General features: G+C 36.2%; 1 protein-coding gene across 1 annotated transcript; it reads right to left on the bottom strand.

Annotated features, from left to right (window-relative positions):
- Positions 1-2,669: 2,669 nt before the first annotated feature.
- LOC120077396 (uncharacterized) lies at positions 2,670-6,224 on the bottom strand. The gene is made up of 4 exons (XM_090313628.1): positions 6,201-6,224; positions 5,808-6,109; positions 5,390-5,723; positions 2,670-2,723 (listed from the first exon to the last, which is right to left on the bottom strand). Exons 1-4 carry the CDS (start codon positions 6,222-6,224, stop codon positions 2,670-2,672), a joined length of 714 nt encoding a protein of 237 aa, XP_090169754.1.
- Between the last annotated feature and the right edge of the window lie 10,490 nt (positions 6,225-16,714).

The raw sequence follows: 16,714 nt of genomic DNA on the forward strand, positions 1-16,714 counted from the left end.
ATTTCATGTCAAGGACAATGGATTAGATGGTTAGTCAGCCTTAACACTCGAGAATGTAGTTGTAAGCAATTTTAGTGTGTAGAGATTCCGTGTTCACATGCTATTGTTGCAGCTAGAGAGTGCAATATCAATCCGTTTACTCTATGCAACAGATTGTATAGTGTTGATTCCCTATTACGAGCATATGCGGAATCAATAAACCCGTTTTGTCATGTATTTGAATGGAAAAAAGCCACTAGGGTATATCGAGGTAAAAATACTCCCACAGAAAAGAGTGGTACAGGTTAGTAGATGAAGGGTAAACAGGATGCTGTCTGTTGGAGAACATGTCACATTAAAGAAATGTGGACGATTTGGCCAACCAGGACATAACAGACAAAAGTGCAACGAACTATTTGACATGTCCAAACTCAACAAACAGAGAAGGACAACATAAGGGATCCAATAAATGTCCAATATAGATTGTTCATTCTTCATTCTATATTATATAGATTGTTCATAGGGGACCCTCCAAACTCTGCGATTTTTCATTTTGTAATGTAAAGGCATTCTGATAAATACTCGATACACAATACTCGTTACTTGATACTCGTTACACAATACTCAACAATACTCGATAGACATTAACTATATAGATGGTTGATTTATATGTACTATATACTTGGTGCATGTTACACGATACTCGACAATACTCGATAAACATTAACTATATGGATGGTTGATTTACATGTACTATATACTTGGTGCATGTTATACGATACTCGACAATACTCGATAAATATTAACTATATAGATGGTTGATTTACATGTACTATATACTCGGTGCATGTTACACGATACTCGACAATACTCGATAAACATTAACTATATAGATGGTTGATTTACATGTACTATATACTCGGTGCATGTTACACGATACTCGACAATACTAATATTGTCTCAAATTTATAAATAATGTCAACATTTACATAGATGAAATAGATTTACAAATAGTGTCAAAATTTACATGGAAAGCCTTAATAAAAAAAAATGATTTGCCCACAACTTGACATCATACTATATACAGTTTGAATTCTGTTTGATTCACAAGTAATGTCAAAATATTGTGTTAGATTTACAAATAATGTCAAAATTCACATAGATGGTATAGATTTACAAATAATGTCAAAATTTACATAGAAAAATTAAGCTGCCTATAACTCGGCACCATACTGCAACCTAAAATCATGCATCTTATCCTGTCGTAAGCTCTCCATACTCAACCCGATCACCAAGTACTCAAAGTACTTGAGACTGAATATTCCACAGTCCAGTGTATTCCCTTGTAGTGCACTTGTATTGATACAACTCAACTTTTAAGGATTGGGTGCAAGGTCGGGCTTTGCATCATATAGGCCGCAGAATTGTGCCAGTAAATGGAGAGTAAAGCATAGGGGCACTAGGAATTTTAGCAGATCCTTCGGTGTGATGTACTTGTGCAGTGAGTCATACAAAAGGATGTGTCCGATGTTCATGTCCATGACTAGCATAAACCAATGCTGCTTGTAGTTGACTAGGCTATAGATGTAATCGACATTTGCCCATCCAGGCTGATGTTCAAGTGCTAGTCCGAGCACGTAATCGACATACGTGTGCTCTTTCTCTTATACTTTAGCAGCTTCTTCCATCGTTCTCCCACGTATGGCCTGAAACAAGCTATCTAGACCTTGGAGGTTCAAGTGACTCTGCAAAATAGATAACAATAGGTTCAAGTGTATATCAATAATGCAAACTTGTACATTAAAATTTAAACCCTCTATAATACATATCAATATGTGGCCATGTCATGAACTGATGAGCACATATCTTCGGTTGGCTAATAAACTTCTATCGAAGAAACATGAATAAAGAATCGAGAACCTGTAATTTGCAAGTTAAGTCAAAGAATGGGAATAGTAATTAACAAGCTTATAAATGTAATAAGGGATGTTAACTTACATCGTTCTCAACCCAATTACTGTCACGTGTTAGCTCCCGAAACAACTCTTTCATTATGCAATTCATCCTAAATAGAACTTTATTCTCTAGCCAGTGAGGACCCATATCCACACTATTCAACTAGACTATGAACTCATTTGTTAAGTCCTCTGGAATAGCGTATGTCGGGCCATAGGGGACAATGTCAATCAGACTTTCATTGAGTTGAATGTATTTCTACTTTTTTTTCTTGTCACCCTTACCCTGTCAACTAGAGAGGTGTACGGTTGTGTTGGCTCCCTCTTCCTACTTGTCTGTCTCTGTTCCTTTTTATAGTTCATAGGCTCTATTAAAGGTGAAGGAATGGGGTCATATGACTCAGTGGAATGTAGAGGAATAGGGTCAAATGACTCAGTGGAAGGTGGAGAAATGGGGTTACTGGTTCGGTGGTGGGTGAAGGAATGGGGTCTTGGAACTCGGTGGAAGGTGAAGGAATGGGGTCCTGGAACTTGGTGGCTGATGAAGGGGTTGGGTCACGGGACTCGGTGGAATGTGAAGGAATGAGGTCAATAGTCTCGGTGGACTCCACGCGTAACCCTATATAATTTACGAAGTATGTTAGGTCAAACACGACATGATATAGATTTACATTAGAATAAGTTTAAGATGATATTATGTACCCGATACAATGATCGCAATAGGTTGGTGATTGTTTAAATGTCGGCCTGAAGGACGCTCAAGTCAAACTTCACATCTTTCAAGTCTAACTGTACATCATCCAGTTTATGTTCCATCATAGCCACTCTTTGACCTATGTGACGAACACACCCCTCATGGGCTCAGAATGGGCTATATTCAACCGTGGCAACCCTCACTTTTCAGTTGGGGGCACATGCTCGTCAGTAGGGAGCTTGTGAGACTTGTTATGAAGAGGGTGATCTCGCGCTTGTCGATAGGGAGCTCATGAGATTGATGCTCATCAAGTTTTGACTCGTGGGCCCGATGCTCGTGACTCTCGTAGTCACTTCATCCTCATTATGGTGTAATCTATGTGTCTCTGAAGAGGTCGTATTGACATCAATGCGCTCGTATACGGGTTGTTCATCGACCCTAGTGTCCCTATACCGCCTCTCCTTATCAGACATGATCAATGGTGTGGGTGTGATGAAGGAATACACAAGCATGCAACAGAAGCAAACAAAATCAATAAGCACTATAATTACATTTAATTTGAGTTCTAAAATATGCATATTCAAGTGGGTTTCAAGTTACATACCTTTTGTGATAAAATCTTCAAATCCAAGTTGCTCTTCACTCTAATTCAGCTCCAAATCAATTCGTGAACCACCAAGAGGTCTTCTATACTATTCTCAGTCTTAAATTTGAGTGGTGGAACTCAGATTTTGAGTGAATTTGATGAGTGCTTTGTGGGTTTGAAGAAAGAAGAAGATGAAGTACAAAAACTGACTTTCAGCATCCAAAATCTCAGTCAATTCATTATTGTCTCAGTAAAATTGGAAGTGTTTTATCACTCTTCAGCATGCAGACTCCTTCAGCAAAAGCTTTGGCCAATAGTTACTTCAAGCTATTAGTGGAATTAGGTGGGATTAAGCATAAGGAACACCTCATGCTAGGAGAAAAGTGGGAAAACCCCACTTACTCCAATTTTTCCAATTTTCTCTATTTTTCTGATTTTTAATTAGTTCATAATTAATTCTAAAATCAAAAAGTTAATTTCAACTTCTAAAATTGAAAAAACTAAATTTGATTTTTAATTAATTAAATAGATTTAATATCAAATATTAAATTAATCAAATACCTATTTTTCAATATGAATCTTATTCATGTAATTAATATTTAAATCAACATTTAAATATTATACACTTTCCAATTTAATTCGTTTAATTTCAACAAATCAAACGTTAATTATAATTATGCAAACCCTAATTTGAATTTGAACTAATTCAAACTCAAAACCCTAATTTCAATTTGAATATTTTCAAATTGAAATATAATTTGAACAATTCAAATTGATATCATTCCAAATTCACTCAATTTAATAATTCAAGGTGTTCATTTTTTACGAGCTAGTAGAGGGATCTTATGGACCCCAATTGGCTTAACTCTTTAGATCGAATTAATCAATATTCATTAAGTATCGAGTCACACCACTATAGCTCGATAGTTGCACTCTCTTTACTGTAGATATATTTGTGTCCACATGATATAACCATAACTAGTAAGTCGACCCTTCACAGGCTGTTTGTAATATCGACTGGGTCAATGTGTTGTTTTACCCTCGATATTATGTCTTGTTCATTAAGTTCCAACAGATCCTCTAATGAACAATTGGTTTATGATCCAATCATTAACCGGATCCCTTGGGCCCCTTATTCAAGACCTAGATTCAGTACTTAAGAGAATAACCTTTCTCCTATCTCTAAATCAGATAGGTGTGAATTTCGTCTTGCACCCTATGTCCCCAGCTATCTACCCTGTCTTACCCCTGAAATGGGAGGCTTATTGAGCCGGCGCTTTTGAGCCAACCTTCACCTATGCAAATCTAAGGATAATCTCGAATAAACAGGAGTTCATAGTTAGCTTAGGAGTAAGATCGAGTTACCTAGATCATATAAGTGAAATAGTCAGTCTTAAATAGTTAACAACGTTATAAAGTAAGAGTGACTTATTTCTTGGTCCGATCTTATACAAATTCATTACATAGGACGCCTCTACTCCCCATGTCAATACATAAACAAATATGGATCACTTCGTTTGTAGTATCTTTACAACAACTTGTAACAGCTATAGAATAGGCCGCATCCAATAGTATTACCAGAATAAGGTACCCAACCTTAATCATGTACTATAAACCGTTTTGGCTATTTACTCGAACTTGATCCATTTTTATGTCTCTACATAAAGTTCAAGTATTCATGTAATAGTCATGGATATTAGTTTATTGGATTTAGTATCTATGAATGCATTTAATAGATTCAATATATTTATTGAAAAATTGTTGAATAACATTTTTTATTGATAATAGAATATGTTTAATTTTTACAAACTGCGAGTTTTAGGACATAAAACCAACATGTGATCCTTGTCTATAAAAAACAACAAACAATTTATTAGTTATATGTGACATTCACCTTAAATCCAAGTAAATTATGATGTAATACACTAACCTTGATGGACTCAAACACGCCTCGCACTATTATTTTGGTTGACAGTAAGTACGTACACTCTCACCTCAAAAATTGAGGTACAACATGTCCATTTAGTCGGGTTGTAACTTTTCCGACAACCGTTGTAGTGATTTGGTATGCCCACACTTCCCATAATTCATAAATGATTATAAGACAAGCATAAGTAGTAAGTGACATTGACACTACAATTAATAGATCTTCTATGGCCAATGAATGGATATTACCTGAAAAGCATGAGAAAACCTAGGTAGGTTGTACTTGACAATGTAGTTCTTATCGATCTTGGACCTTTTTTCATAGTTCTTGGACTTGTCACTCAATCCTCTTTGTAGTCCAAGTAACGTCCTCTCCCATAACACATTTTCCCAATCCATGGAGTTTAAGTAATCTAAATCCTTCACATCAATTAATAAGATCTTGTCGACATTGGCCCTTGCCTTCTCCCTTCCCATCATAGCCAATTTCGTGTAATAGACCAATGTCATCTTTAGAACATCCATATCATTCTCAAACTCCATCTCCTTGTACACTGTCTCTAAGGTACCAATATGAATGTCCCTGAAAAATCATTCATTAAGTACCTATTACATTGTGATCCAGTTCCTTCAGCCCTCCTCACAACTACTGGATTAGGTGACTGACATAATCCCGTTCCCCAATAGGAAGTCTTCTTTGGTGAATGTTACAACTGTACCATTCAAATCGAATGTCATTGCATCCTTCCTATGGTTTTCAACCTCCCTCAATAGAATGTAATGGACCAATGGACTATTGAAGATAATGTCCATGTCTATAAATCGCCCAAATATCGTCTTCTTGAAGAGGGCAAGCATAGTGGGAGTAAGCTTCTCTTTCACTATCTTGTTAGTCGTCCCAATGTGAGAGGATAGGCTAGTCGTTTGGCCTGGGAAACGATCATGGGGAGGAATCTTGAATTGTCTTGCCTGTACAAAATAACAAAAAATAGGGATAAATAAGAATTCTGTTCAATACTCGATACACGATGCATGTTTCTCGATGCAAAATACGAGGTACTTGATTTCTCGATTCCCGATACATGCTATATGGTGTCCCTTACTCACTACATTATAAGTGACTAGATAGTCGATTGTCGAGCATTCGATTTGATTTTCCACCTTCATGCATTATCCAACTCAACCCTAAACTCTAGATGGTCCCAAATAACAAAAATATGAAATTGAAATGAAACAAACTCAAAGTCCAACCAAACATGCAAGATATGAAAACAGAAATGAAAACCATGTCGGTCGGGTATCAAGTAACATAGAAGCGCATATCGAGGAACATGATGTAGAGATAGTTGAGTTTTGAGTGCATGATGCCAAAATACAAAAAAGGAGAAGAATATTACCTGATGATTGTTGAGTTTTGAGTGAATGATGCCAAACTATAAATAAGGAGAAGAATGTTACCTAATGCAGAGATAATGGAGTTTTGAGTGTAAAAGTGTAGTCGTTGAAGGATATACAATCGGATGAACAGAGAGAATAGTTTGAGCTCGTGGGAAGTGGTGAAATAATGGACTTCAAATGCTTTCAAACGGGTTATGAATTCAAAATAATCGAGTATAAAGTAATCGAGCATTGAGTATGACGTGGGTGTGATCGAGTATATGATGACATGCAGAAATGCATGTTATCTTAGGCCTTTTACTTAGAATTATGAAGGTTGTTAGGTAGAATATGCGACAATCATGATAGGAATTCATGAGAAAATGAGCTTGCGTCGATCAGCATGTTGAATCTCAGCTAACCTATTATTTTGCGCTATTATGCATTCAATGTTCTATTTTTATAGCTAATACAGGAAATGAACGTAAACGCGAAAACCGGACCACCGCATAGACGATCACATGCGAAGAAACACTCCATTGCAAAGGCAAATGCATCGATCAACGCATGGATGTTGTGGTAATCAGTCGTATGTGTCCATCGCATGGGAGTTGCGCTCGTCAAACGATTGCAGTCATCATGTAGAGTTGCGGTATTAAACGAATGTGATCATTGAATGATTGCGGCTACGCGACAATGCATACTAATGGGATCAATGCAAGGTTGGTGGAATGGACGCATCAACGCATCTACCTTAAGAAAAACCAAAAGATGATGCTGACATTTCACCTACCACGCCGTTAGTAGCAGAGGTTCAGAAAGGACTAATGCGCTGAAAGTCAGACTCAGAGCAGTGCTGTCGGTGACTCAAGCTCTATAAATAGAAGTCGATGAGCAGAAATTCAGGCATCCAAGGTTTTCGCTTGAGGTTCGCCTAGGGCGGATCCTTGCGATCCAGAAAAACGCGTGAGAAGAAGTCTAAGAGTTCTTCACCTCCTTCATCCATTCCGAGTGATGAACGGAGCCTTCGATCGGAGCTAGATCTCGAGAGAGTCAGTTCCTCTGCCCATCTATGGCATCACCAGCAGCCTTGACGCACATCCGCTGGAAGCAAATCTTTGCTTCCAGCCGGTCATTTCATTTTCCTTTCCTTTCTTATATTGTGTTGGATGACATTTTGGAATTAAGGAATTAATACATTTTGTGTGCAATACATTTCTACATTTCCTTTGACTCCATCTCCATCTTCTTTACTTAACGTCCTTATTTTCATTGCAACACTTAGTGGGATTGCTTGGGTATTGCATACTTAGTCATGTGGATTAGGGATATGAAGCATGTAGCAACCCACCGAGAGGTGTGCATTGCGTGAGTGTGTGAGTAATCTTATTTACTTAGTATGAAGCTGCTACAACGCTTGTCTATAGGCTAACACATTGTTTGTCTATGAGTAAAGTCAGCAACAACCAACTTCCTGGGAGGGTAAGTGGTTGGTCGCATTAAGCAATGTAAGTTATTGTTCACTAGGGATAGGAACAATCTTGCGTCAACCAAGTTCATGCGATTGTCTTGTATTATGTATGCTTCATTCATCCATTAGGGATACTCGGGAGGGTAGTCTAAGGATAGGATCTAGGCTTGGGAAGGTCAGGTTAGAATCTAGGCTCGGGAGAGTCAAATTAGAACACATAATACAAGAGATAGGAGCTTAGGAATAAGCACTGTTTGCTATTAACCCCATCGCATGCATCCTAGAGATAGGATACGATTGTGTGTGGTCACCGCAACGTTGCGTGCATTTTGCATCATTGCATAGGAAAAGAGTAGAGACTTAGGAATAAGCTCTATGGACACTTTTACATTCAACACATGCGTCCTAGACTTAGGAGCACCACATTTGTATTGGAAAATGATTTACCGTGCATGAGTGTAGCATGATCGCATAGCTTGCGTTGACTAAGGTTATCCTTGCGGTCACTCTTTAGGGTTGCAATGAAATCATCTCCGCATTTTATCTATTTTTCCATACATTTATTTCATGTCAAGGTTTGTCGTATCTCTACCTTTTACACATATTCTCATTGCATTGTCTGTTAGATAGGAGTAGGAGTAGGGTTAACTTAGTAACCTCCCTTCCATTCTTTTATTTAATTCGCCGCATGCACACCACCATATACATATAGCTACAAGTCCCTGTGTTCGACCTCGGATTATCCGAGAAACTTGCGTTCGCGTTATACTTGACATGAGCATAAGAAAACTTGTGGCAGGATGCATGGTCATCGCATACATTCATTAACGCATTATCATTCCAACGCATGACCATCGATGTATGACTATCAACGCATATCTTAGGAATATGCATCGCATACTGCGTCCACGGGATTTTAGTTGTCGAGTAAAATTGACTTCTAATTTTCTGTCACCAGTATACATGTGCCGATTGTAGCCGTATCAAGTGATCATGCTGGGTATTAAGTGACCTTCAAACGGGTTATGAATTCAAAATAATCGAGTATAACGTGAATATGATCGAGTATACATGTATCGATTGCAGCCGTATTGAGTGACCATGAAGCTGGGTATCGAGTGATCGTGCATCGAGGAGCATGTGACGAGCCATCAGGTATCGAGTGACAAGCCATCACGGATCGAAGTAATTCGTATTGGCAGGCATGAAGGGTGCATCTTAGGGCGAATTGGTAAAATCACATGCTTATGATGTAAGTAGAAGACCACTTTTCATTACTTTCTCTACAGGTGACCATTTTTCATTTAGGCCTCTCAAATGAGGCCATCCGTACAAAAAACCCAATGGAAATAGCCAGCCAAAATAAACCCTACAAAATTCAATTTTTACCCTTGAACAAAAATAAAAAAAATGGAAAATTTTAATTTACACCTCGAAGTTTGTGGTGTATCAACTAATTACATCCATTTAAATATTGGGTTAGTTGCATTTTGATCTCCAAAATTTTTAAATTTCATACTTCAACCTTAAAGTTAAAATAATTATTTTTGGTTCAAATGGTCAAAACTTTTGATCATTTTCATTGACCTTAAATTATTTACGATATTAAAAATAACATACTATAAAAGAAAAGGTGTATATTCGAAAACATTAGAAATTAATTATTCTATCATATATAAAATTTAACTCTCTGACCGATAGGTCATGCACATTTGAGCTTAAATCTTTTCTTGTCTCACTAAAAGACGTTTATGTTAATACAAATGTATAAACATATATAAGTAAAATGCCCTCTTGCCTCCACGTGGATCTTGTAGGATTAGTATGACAATCTTAAAGAGGTGAATAAAGTTAATTTCAACTAATGAAAACTTTTTACTAATGTAGGTCTAACAAAACAAATTAACAAATTTTTTTGGTAAACAAGTAATTTAAAGAATAAAACCACGTAAATAAATTCAACCCAAAATGACTAAGTAATTAAAACTAATACTTTTGAACATCCAATTTAATTTTAATAAAAAGATTGATATGAGATAGATAAAGATAAATTCAACCAACCTAAACTACACATAAAATAAAGATAATTTTTTATGCATAAATCTGACAAGGTACGTAAGTTCACATGACTAGCAATACAAGTTTTAATGATAAATTTGTCAATTTATAGAAGATATGACCTGCAAAATAAAGTAAACTATATAGTTGTGTGCCATACCCTTGAATGTTTAAGTTAACTATGGGGTTTTAAAGATGTGTTGCACGATTTTCAATGTATGTCACAAGTATATCAAGGCTAATAACATATGGAATTGAGTGCAAAGCATCATCTATAGGCTTAGTTTTCTAATTCACCTAATTTTATGCTGAGATAAAGAAATCAACGTGATGGTAAAAACTAAAAACAAAGTAAAATAGTTAGAAAATTTAGGAGAATAAATTAATTATATAGGGATTTGACTTCACTTATTGAACTAGTTGATCATGCATAGAAACTTTCAAAGGAGTCCGAAGATAAAGATAATACTCCCTTTTTCAAGAACAAATAAATTTTCATGCCAACTTATAAAATCAACATTCTTGTGTCTAGTTTTTAAAAACAAGCATCACATTAAGAATTTTTTCTGTAAACAACCTCCAAAGGAGTCTTAATCATGGCAATACTACCATGGCCATGCATTAAGGTTCTAATCCAATTTATTTATTTTTTCATTCAGTAAAATTGGATAAACAAATCAAACAATTTCTGGCCAAGGACTGGCTAGAAGATTAAGCTTTAGGCAAATAAAAGTATGCAATGGTCATAGGGCATAATCAATTAAAAAAAACATTTAATTAAAGCTGAACATAAAGTATAGTGGCTACATCAATCTCCAAAAAGAATTTAGCACTCATGTTCAATATTACAAATACTAAATTCAACAAATTCACAATGACAATACAAAATAAAATAGAAAAAAGAAGATATAAAAGTATCATCACCTATTGATCTTCATTTCCATTGCAATCTTCTCTCTTACAAACTTTTGGAATCTCTTCGATCAACTCCCAAAAGTCTCCTTTCATTGATAAAATTGTATTAGAATAGAGTTTTGTTACATAATCGGCAATTAAAGAATACAAAAAAGTAAAAAGTATCAACACACAGATATACGTGGTTCATTAACGGTGTGTCCACGGGGTAGAGGAAGAACAGTATTGTTAGAGAGAATGTTTTCTAAATATACCAAAACGAGGCCTCTAAGGATTAAAGAGTTTATATAGCACACTACTCTAAACCCTAGAGTCATAATCGTACATAACTACAAATAAATAAATATGTTAAATACGAATTTTCCGTACTTAGTTGTTCGAAGCGCCAATAAACAAATTCAAGACATTTCAACAAATCTCCACCTTGACTTGAATTCTCTCCCAGATAATAGATGTACCAGATGAAACATAAATCAACATTGCCAGACATACCCAGACTTCTCCCTCATGCCTCAAAGTGTCCCATAAAGGGGACCACTAATAATTCAAAACATTTAGAAAGTCCAAACAATGTTGAAACTTGCCTTGTGGAACCGCTTTGGTGAACATATCAGCAGTACCAATTTTCATCATTTTAACTCTCTACTCACATCTTAAGAAGTGATATCTTACATCGATGTGCTTAGTTCTCTCATGATGAACTTGATCCTTGGCTAGGCATATTGCACTCAAACTATCACAATATACAATAGCTTGGTCATGATGCAAACCAAGATCACCAACTAACCCCCTCATCTATATTCTCTCTTTAGCAGCTTCTGTCAAGGCTATGTACCCTACTTCAGTAGTAGACAAAGTAACTGTCTGTAAGGTTGCCTTCCAATTAACAACAGAACCACCTAGAGTGAACACATGGCCAATCATAGACCTTCTACTATCAACATCTCCAGCACAGTCAGAATCAGAATAACTGGTCACCAAACACTTTGTGTCATTCCCATAAACGAGACCGCACCAGACGTACATCTAAGGTAACGAAAAATCATTTTAACAACTTGCCAATGCTTATTCTTAGGTTGACCCATGAAACTGCTGATAACACTAACAACATGGGCAAGATCAGGCCTAGTACATGCCATAACATACATCAAACTTCCCACTGCACTAGCATAAGGAACTCGAGACATGTACTCCTTCTCAACTTCAGAATGTGGTAAAAGCATAAATGACAAATGGGCATTTGCAGCATTGGGAGTATCTATAGGCTTAGCTGATGACATACCAAACCTGGACAATATTTTCTAAATATAGCCTTTCTGTGACAAAAAGAGCTTATTCTTATCTCTGTCCCTATAAATCTCCATACCCAAAATTTTCTGAGCAACAACCAAATTCTTCATATCAAACTCATCACTAAGAAGATTCTTCAATTTCAGAACGTCAGACTTGGACTTTGCAGCTATGAGCATATCATCTACATATAAAAGTAGATAAATCATCGAACCAACAACAACTTTGTTTTCATATACACTACAATCATATGAACTCCTGTTATAGCCAGGTCTAACCATATAGCAGTCAAATCGTTGTGCCATTGCCTTGGATACTGCTTTAAACCATACAAAGATTTCTTCAATTTGAAAACATAATCTTCTTTACTGGACACTGGAACCCATCTGGCTGGGTCATATAAATCTCTTCATCCAACTCTCCAAGTAAGAAAGTTGTCTTCACATCTAGTTGCTCAAGTTCCAAATTATGATGTGCTACTATAGCTAGTAACATCCTAATAGAAATATGTCTGACTATTAGTGAGAAGATCTCATTATAATTAACTCTTTCCCTCTGTGTGAACCCTCTAACAACAACTTGAACTTAATATTTAATGCCCTCTGAAGTTGATATTCCCTCATTTTTCTTGAAGACCCATTTACGAGTGACAATTTTTCTCTTCTTAGGTTGTCTAGCCAATTTTCAAGTCTGATTTTTGTCAAGAGATTCCATCTCATCCCCCATAGCAGCAAGCCATTGAGCAGACTCATTACATAACACAACTTCTCTATAGGTGGAGGGCTCATGAAGGTCCACCTCTTCAACAACCTGCAATGCAAAAGTAACCATATCTTCAAAACCATACCTCACAAGAGATCAACACCAACTCTTCTAGCTCTGTCACGAGCTATACTCAATTGATTTACTTGTGAGCTAGAATTCTTAAGCAAATTAACTTATGATGTTTCAGGCACATTAGTTTTTTATTGCACATCAGTTTCTGTAGTAACATGTTGATCTTCTACACCTTGGTGTTGTAATTCATTCACAACTGAAGTGAATTGCATTTTCACCTGTTTATCAACACTACTACTTTCTCTCACATCAGTAGATGTCACAAAAGGCTTCATATTTGAGTTAATCGTAGAATTTTTATCAAATATCACATTCTTACTAAGTAAAACTCTATTCTTAGTAGGTGACCAAACTCTATATCCCTTAACACCATCCCCAAAACCCATAGATATACCCTTTTTAGCTCTCGATTCTAATTTACCCTCATTAGCATGATAATAGATAGTACAACCAACAACTCTTAATAAAGAATAATCTGCAAGCTTACTAGACCACACCTCATAAGGTGTTTTACAATCAATAGCTGTGTGAAGTCCACGATTGATCAGATAACATGATGTATTTACTGCTTCTGCCCAAAACCTTCTGGCCAACCCTGCATTAGAGAGCATGCATCTTGCTCTCTCCAACAACATCTAATTCATATGTTTTGTAACCCCATTTTGCTGTGGAGTATCCCTAATAGTATGATGGCGAAAAATTCCCTCAACTTTATATTGGGAATGATGTCCTAAATCTCATTGTAATGTCGTAGTTTATAAACTATGTATAAACATATTGTTGTTCATAAAATAAGTGTTATTTTATAAGCATTTACTCAATCTAATAAACTAAGATCCAAAGTTATTTCATGTAATTTAAACAAGTATGTAGAGACATATAAGTGGATCTTGTTTAAATAATAAACTAAATGGTCTGTAGTAGATGGATAAGGATGGGTACCTTATCCTGGTGACACTACAAATACTGCCCGTTTTGTAGGTGTTACAAGTGTTGTAAAGTGTTACAAATGATCTGATCCTGATCATTCATGTAAAGACATGCGAGCGGAGGTATCCTATACAAAGAGTTTGTATAAGACCGGACCACAAAATGATTAGTCTCTTTATATAACATCGTTAATAATAGAGACTTACATTTCACTAGGATGACCATAGGTGACATGACCTGAATCATGAGTGAGTTGTGAACTTCTGCTCATGAAGGTAGTCATTTGATTTGTATGGGTGAGTTGGTCAGATTGCCAACTCAACAAGCCTACCATTTTAGGGATTCGTTTGATTGAGGAGCTAGGAACTTAGCTACACAAGACGAAATTCACTCATTCCTCGATATAGGGGCAATTAGATAAATTGCTCCCTTAAGGGCTGATTCCGGGTCTTGAACATAGTGACCACACTCTCTTCTGGCCTGTGATGACTTGGTCATAGTGGGACTATGAATTATTGTTCATTAGAGGAATCAATGGTACTTAAGGAGTTAGATGTAACTACAAGGGCAAAGTGGTATTTTGGCCCAACTGTACTTACGAGTAATTTGTGAAGGGTCATTACACTGTTGATTGGTTATATCTAATGGACACAGAAATATATCTATTGTGGATGTAAGAGCATGTCTAACTTTTATAAATTGTTATAAAATTGAGTTCGACATTAAAATCCATAACGAAGATAAGCTGCATGCTCACCTAGGTTAAACACTAGTTTTAATAAGTTAAAATAGGTCACTATCTTATGAATCACAGTTACAAACTCAATCGTTATATAATCCTGTCTAAGAATGGGGGTACTTAAGTTGATGATCTATGAAACACCTCCTACCTAAGAACTATGGCCAAATAATTGAATGTTGTTGACCAGTTTTATAAGCATATGCGAGCGGTGTGAGGTAATAAAATGGTTCATCACCTAGACATTGTAGCCTCAAAACCAATTATAAGTGTTATACTTGGATAAACCACTTAGACTTAGGGTTGTTTTAATTAGTCGAAAAGAACCTAAATATATTTTTATCCATATTAATAGAACACTTTAGTGGGAGTTTAATAACTTATATATGATAAAGTTATTAGAACACTTCAGTGGGAGATTAGTAACATATACGATACGTTATTCTTAGCTCTTACGTCCCTCAGAGTTTACAATCGAGATTTAAGTGGTACTTCCTGTCGATTATACCTCGACTACTCCATTCAGAAAATATTTGCATAAATCTAGATTTCGATGAATAAGGAGAAGCCGTTCAAATAAAAGAATCAAGTATTTGATACATTTTGATTTCAACTTTCACGTCTCCACAAAATTCACACCGTGAGATCCATACAATGCTTTTGTTGATTATACCTTGACTATTCCATTCGGAAAGTGTTTGTATGGGTCAATAACAAGGTGAACAAGGGAAGTTCATAGTAAGTGGGCGAAAGATATGTGTCAACATATCCTGCGGTCTCTTCCATTAGTTTGGACCGTGAGATTCCTATGTTGCGCCTATTGGTTTGCTTTAGGTGGCTCTTGCTAGTCATTTAACGACTGCTATCCCCTTGAAAGGTTGTAACATAGGATTCGAAACAAATCAAACTCCAGTAATGGATAAGATTTATTAGGTCCATTCCCAACCTTGACTCTCCATTTTGGTAGTATAGTTGGAGCCGACCTCTGACATATGAAAACGAAGGGTTACACTTACAGAATTACTAAAGTGTTAGTAATTTCTGACAAAAAACGGCAACTAAATGACTATAGGAATAATAGTTATTCTAGAGATAGTATTTGGTCAAAATTGTTTGCTTTAGTGATGGAGTATGTGACTGCCGCTCGATAGCACGTATTCTAACTCACTATAGTATCGTTGCAAATAAATCATGGTTATGGGTACATTATTACATGCTCTTGCTTCAATTCACCAAGCATGAGCTGCATCTCATGCAACCTTCTTCTTTGCATGAATATCCTATAATAAATAAAGAAGATGGAATTGGAAATCGTGCATGCAAACTATTAGAACTTGTTGAAGTTTTGTTGAAAACTTGTAAAGTTGAAGAAGAGTTCTTCAAGTTGCATCAGTGGTGTTCTTCTCCAAATTCCCTTTATTCAAATTTATTTCAGTCCCACAATTCAATCTAAAACTCCAAGAGAATAGTAGGGAAGATCTTGAGGTGGTTCACAAGAAGAATTGGAAAAGACTTGCAGCTGAATTCGAGATTCAAGAGGTTCTACAAAGGTATGACTTGAAACCCTCTTATTATTGTATGAGCACGCTTTATTCATAACCAAAATTAATGAATTAGAATGCTTATTGTTCCTTGTTGCTTCCACTGCATGCTAATATACTCCTTCACGAAGGGCAAAAAGGTACAATAGATGTCATAATGGCACTTGCTATTGTCACATCTCCTCATAGGTTGGAAGGGTAATATTGGAGGGGGTATGAAAAGTTGGTATTAGAGCATAAGGTTTTGGGGTTAGATTCATGCATTAACTTAAGGAATATGTGAAGATATATGTCTCTAATAGATGCATATTATTATAGGAAGGAAGGATGTCTAAAAGAAGTGGCAGACTGAGTAAGCAGATGATAGATGGGGATCATTATCCTAGCGAAGATCCCATAGTTTGAGGGATCGAGAC

Source organism: Benincasa hispida, chromosome 5 (genome assembly GCF_027475165.1).
Source record: "Benincasa hispida cultivar pf3 chromosome 5, pf3_genome.v1.1, whole genome shotgun sequence".
Lineage (NCBI taxonomy): Eukaryota > Viridiplantae > Streptophyta > Magnoliopsida > Cucurbitales > Cucurbitaceae > Benincasa > Benincasa hispida.